A 1,732-nucleotide genomic window follows, 5' to 3' on the forward strand; every position below is an offset into this window, starting at 1 on the left:
CCCTTCTCCCCACCCACCTGGTGACAGGCATCTCGAACCCTCGGCCCCCATGGACCCCCTGAGGCGCTCCCCCTCTCCCTGCCTGTCCTCGCGGCCCTCCAGCCCCAGCACCCCACCCTGCGAGATGCTTGGTCCTGTGGGCATCGAGGCTGTGCTGGACCAGCTGAAGATTAAGGCTATGAAGATGGGGTTTGAGTTCAACATCATGGTGGTGGGTGAGTGAGAGGTGGGGCCCACGGCAGGACAGACCCACGGTGCTACACGTGCCTGGGCGTGTGATCTCACTTTTGGCAGCGTGTCGCCCCTCCCCGTCTGCTAAGTGGGCCTGGTAATAGCACCTCACAGGGATGTTGTCATTGAAAAAAAATCTGAGAAATGCTCAGTCATCAAAAGACAAAAATCTGCCTGGAGCGGTGGCTCCCACCTATAATCCAGGGTTCTGGGAGGCTGAGGCGGGTGGATCACTTGAGCTCAGGAGTTCGAGACTAGCAAAACCCCACGTCTACAAAAAGTACAAAAAGGAGGTCGGGCGTGGTGGCTCAAGCCTGTAATCCCAGCACTTTGAAAGGCCAAGGCAGGAGGATCACTTGAGGTCAGGAGTTTGAGACCAGCCTGGCCAACATGGTGAAACCTCGTCTCTACTAAAAATACAAAAATTAGCGTGGTGGCAGGCGCCTGTACTTAGGAGCTACTTAGGAGGCTGAGGCAGGAGAATCACTTGAACCTGGGAGGCGGAGGTTGTAGTGAGCCGAGATTGCTCCACTGCACTCCAGCCTGGGTGACAGAGTGAGACCCTGTCTCCAAAAATAAAAAAGTAAAGAGTTAGAGAAAAACTGCTTAAAATGCCCACCCTAACTGCTGTCATCCGGTTGCCACTCCCAGGGCAGAGTGGACTGGGCAAGTCCACGATGGTGAACACGCTGTTCAAGTCCAAAGTGTGGAAGTCAAACCCACCGGGCTTGGGGGTGCCCCCACCCCAGACGCTGCAGCTGCATTCAGTGACCCATGGTGAGTGAGCCCCTGCCCACACCTCACCCCACCCTGCCGACACCTCACCCCACCCTGCGCCACCCCACCCCATCAGGGTCCAATGTCTCCTGACTCCCCTCTCCCTCCGCAGTCATCGAGGAGAAGGGTGTGAAGCTGAAGCTGACAGTGACGGACACGCCCGGCTTCGGGGACCAGATCAACAATGACAACTGGTGGGTTCTTGTTTTTTTTTAAGAGAGTTTCACTCTTGTCGCCCAGGCTGGAGTGCAAGGGCATGATCTTGGCTCACTGCAACCTCCGCCTCCTAGGTTCAGGTGATCCTCCGGCCTCAGCCTCCCGAACTAGCTGGGATTACAGGTGCCCGCCACCACACCCAGCTAATTTTTTTTGTATTTTTAGTTGAGACGCGGTTTCACCATGTTGGCCAGGCTGGTCTGGAACTCCTGACCTCAGATGATCCACTCGCCTCAGCCGCCCAAAGTGCTGGGATTACAGGCGTGAGCCACACGACTGTCCCCTCCTGTCCCTGCCCCTCCCCCTTCGACCTTTGGGAAACACCCCAGACCTGGAACGGCCAGGCTGTGTGATCTTTTTTTTCCTTTTTTCTTTTTTTTGAGACAGAATCTCGGTCTTGCCACCCAGGCCAGAGTGCATTGGCACAATCTCAGCTCACTGCAACCTCCACCTCCTGGGTTCAAGCGATTTCCAGCTAAATTTTTTTTTTTTTTTTTTTTGAGACGAG

General features: G+C 55.4%; 1 protein-coding gene across 3 annotated transcripts in view; it reads left to right on the plus strand.

The window, feature by feature from the left end:
* The window catches only part of SEPT12 (septin 12), an 11,585-nt gene that overhangs the window by 1,199 nt on the left and 8,654 nt on the right, over positions 1-1,732 (plus strand). For 2 of the 3 annotated variants that reach the window (XM_011978462.1, XM_011978463.1), the window contains exons 3-4: positions 883-1,008; positions 1,121-1,202. In XM_011978462.1, coding sequence (XP_011833852.1) covers positions 883-1,008; positions 1,121-1,202 — 208 coding nt within the window. Of the gene's footprint in view, positions 1-27; positions 216-882; positions 1,009-1,120; positions 1,203-1,732 lie in introns of all 3 variants that reach the window. The other variant, XM_011978461.1, reaches the window with a different exon arrangement.

Source organism: Mandrillus leucophaeus, unplaced genomic scaffold (assembly GCF_000951045.1).
Source record: "Mandrillus leucophaeus isolate KB7577 unplaced genomic scaffold, Mleu.le_1.0 Scaffold195, whole genome shotgun sequence".
In the NCBI taxonomy this organism is placed as follows: Eukaryota; Metazoa; Chordata; class Mammalia; order Primates; family Cercopithecidae; genus Mandrillus; species Mandrillus leucophaeus.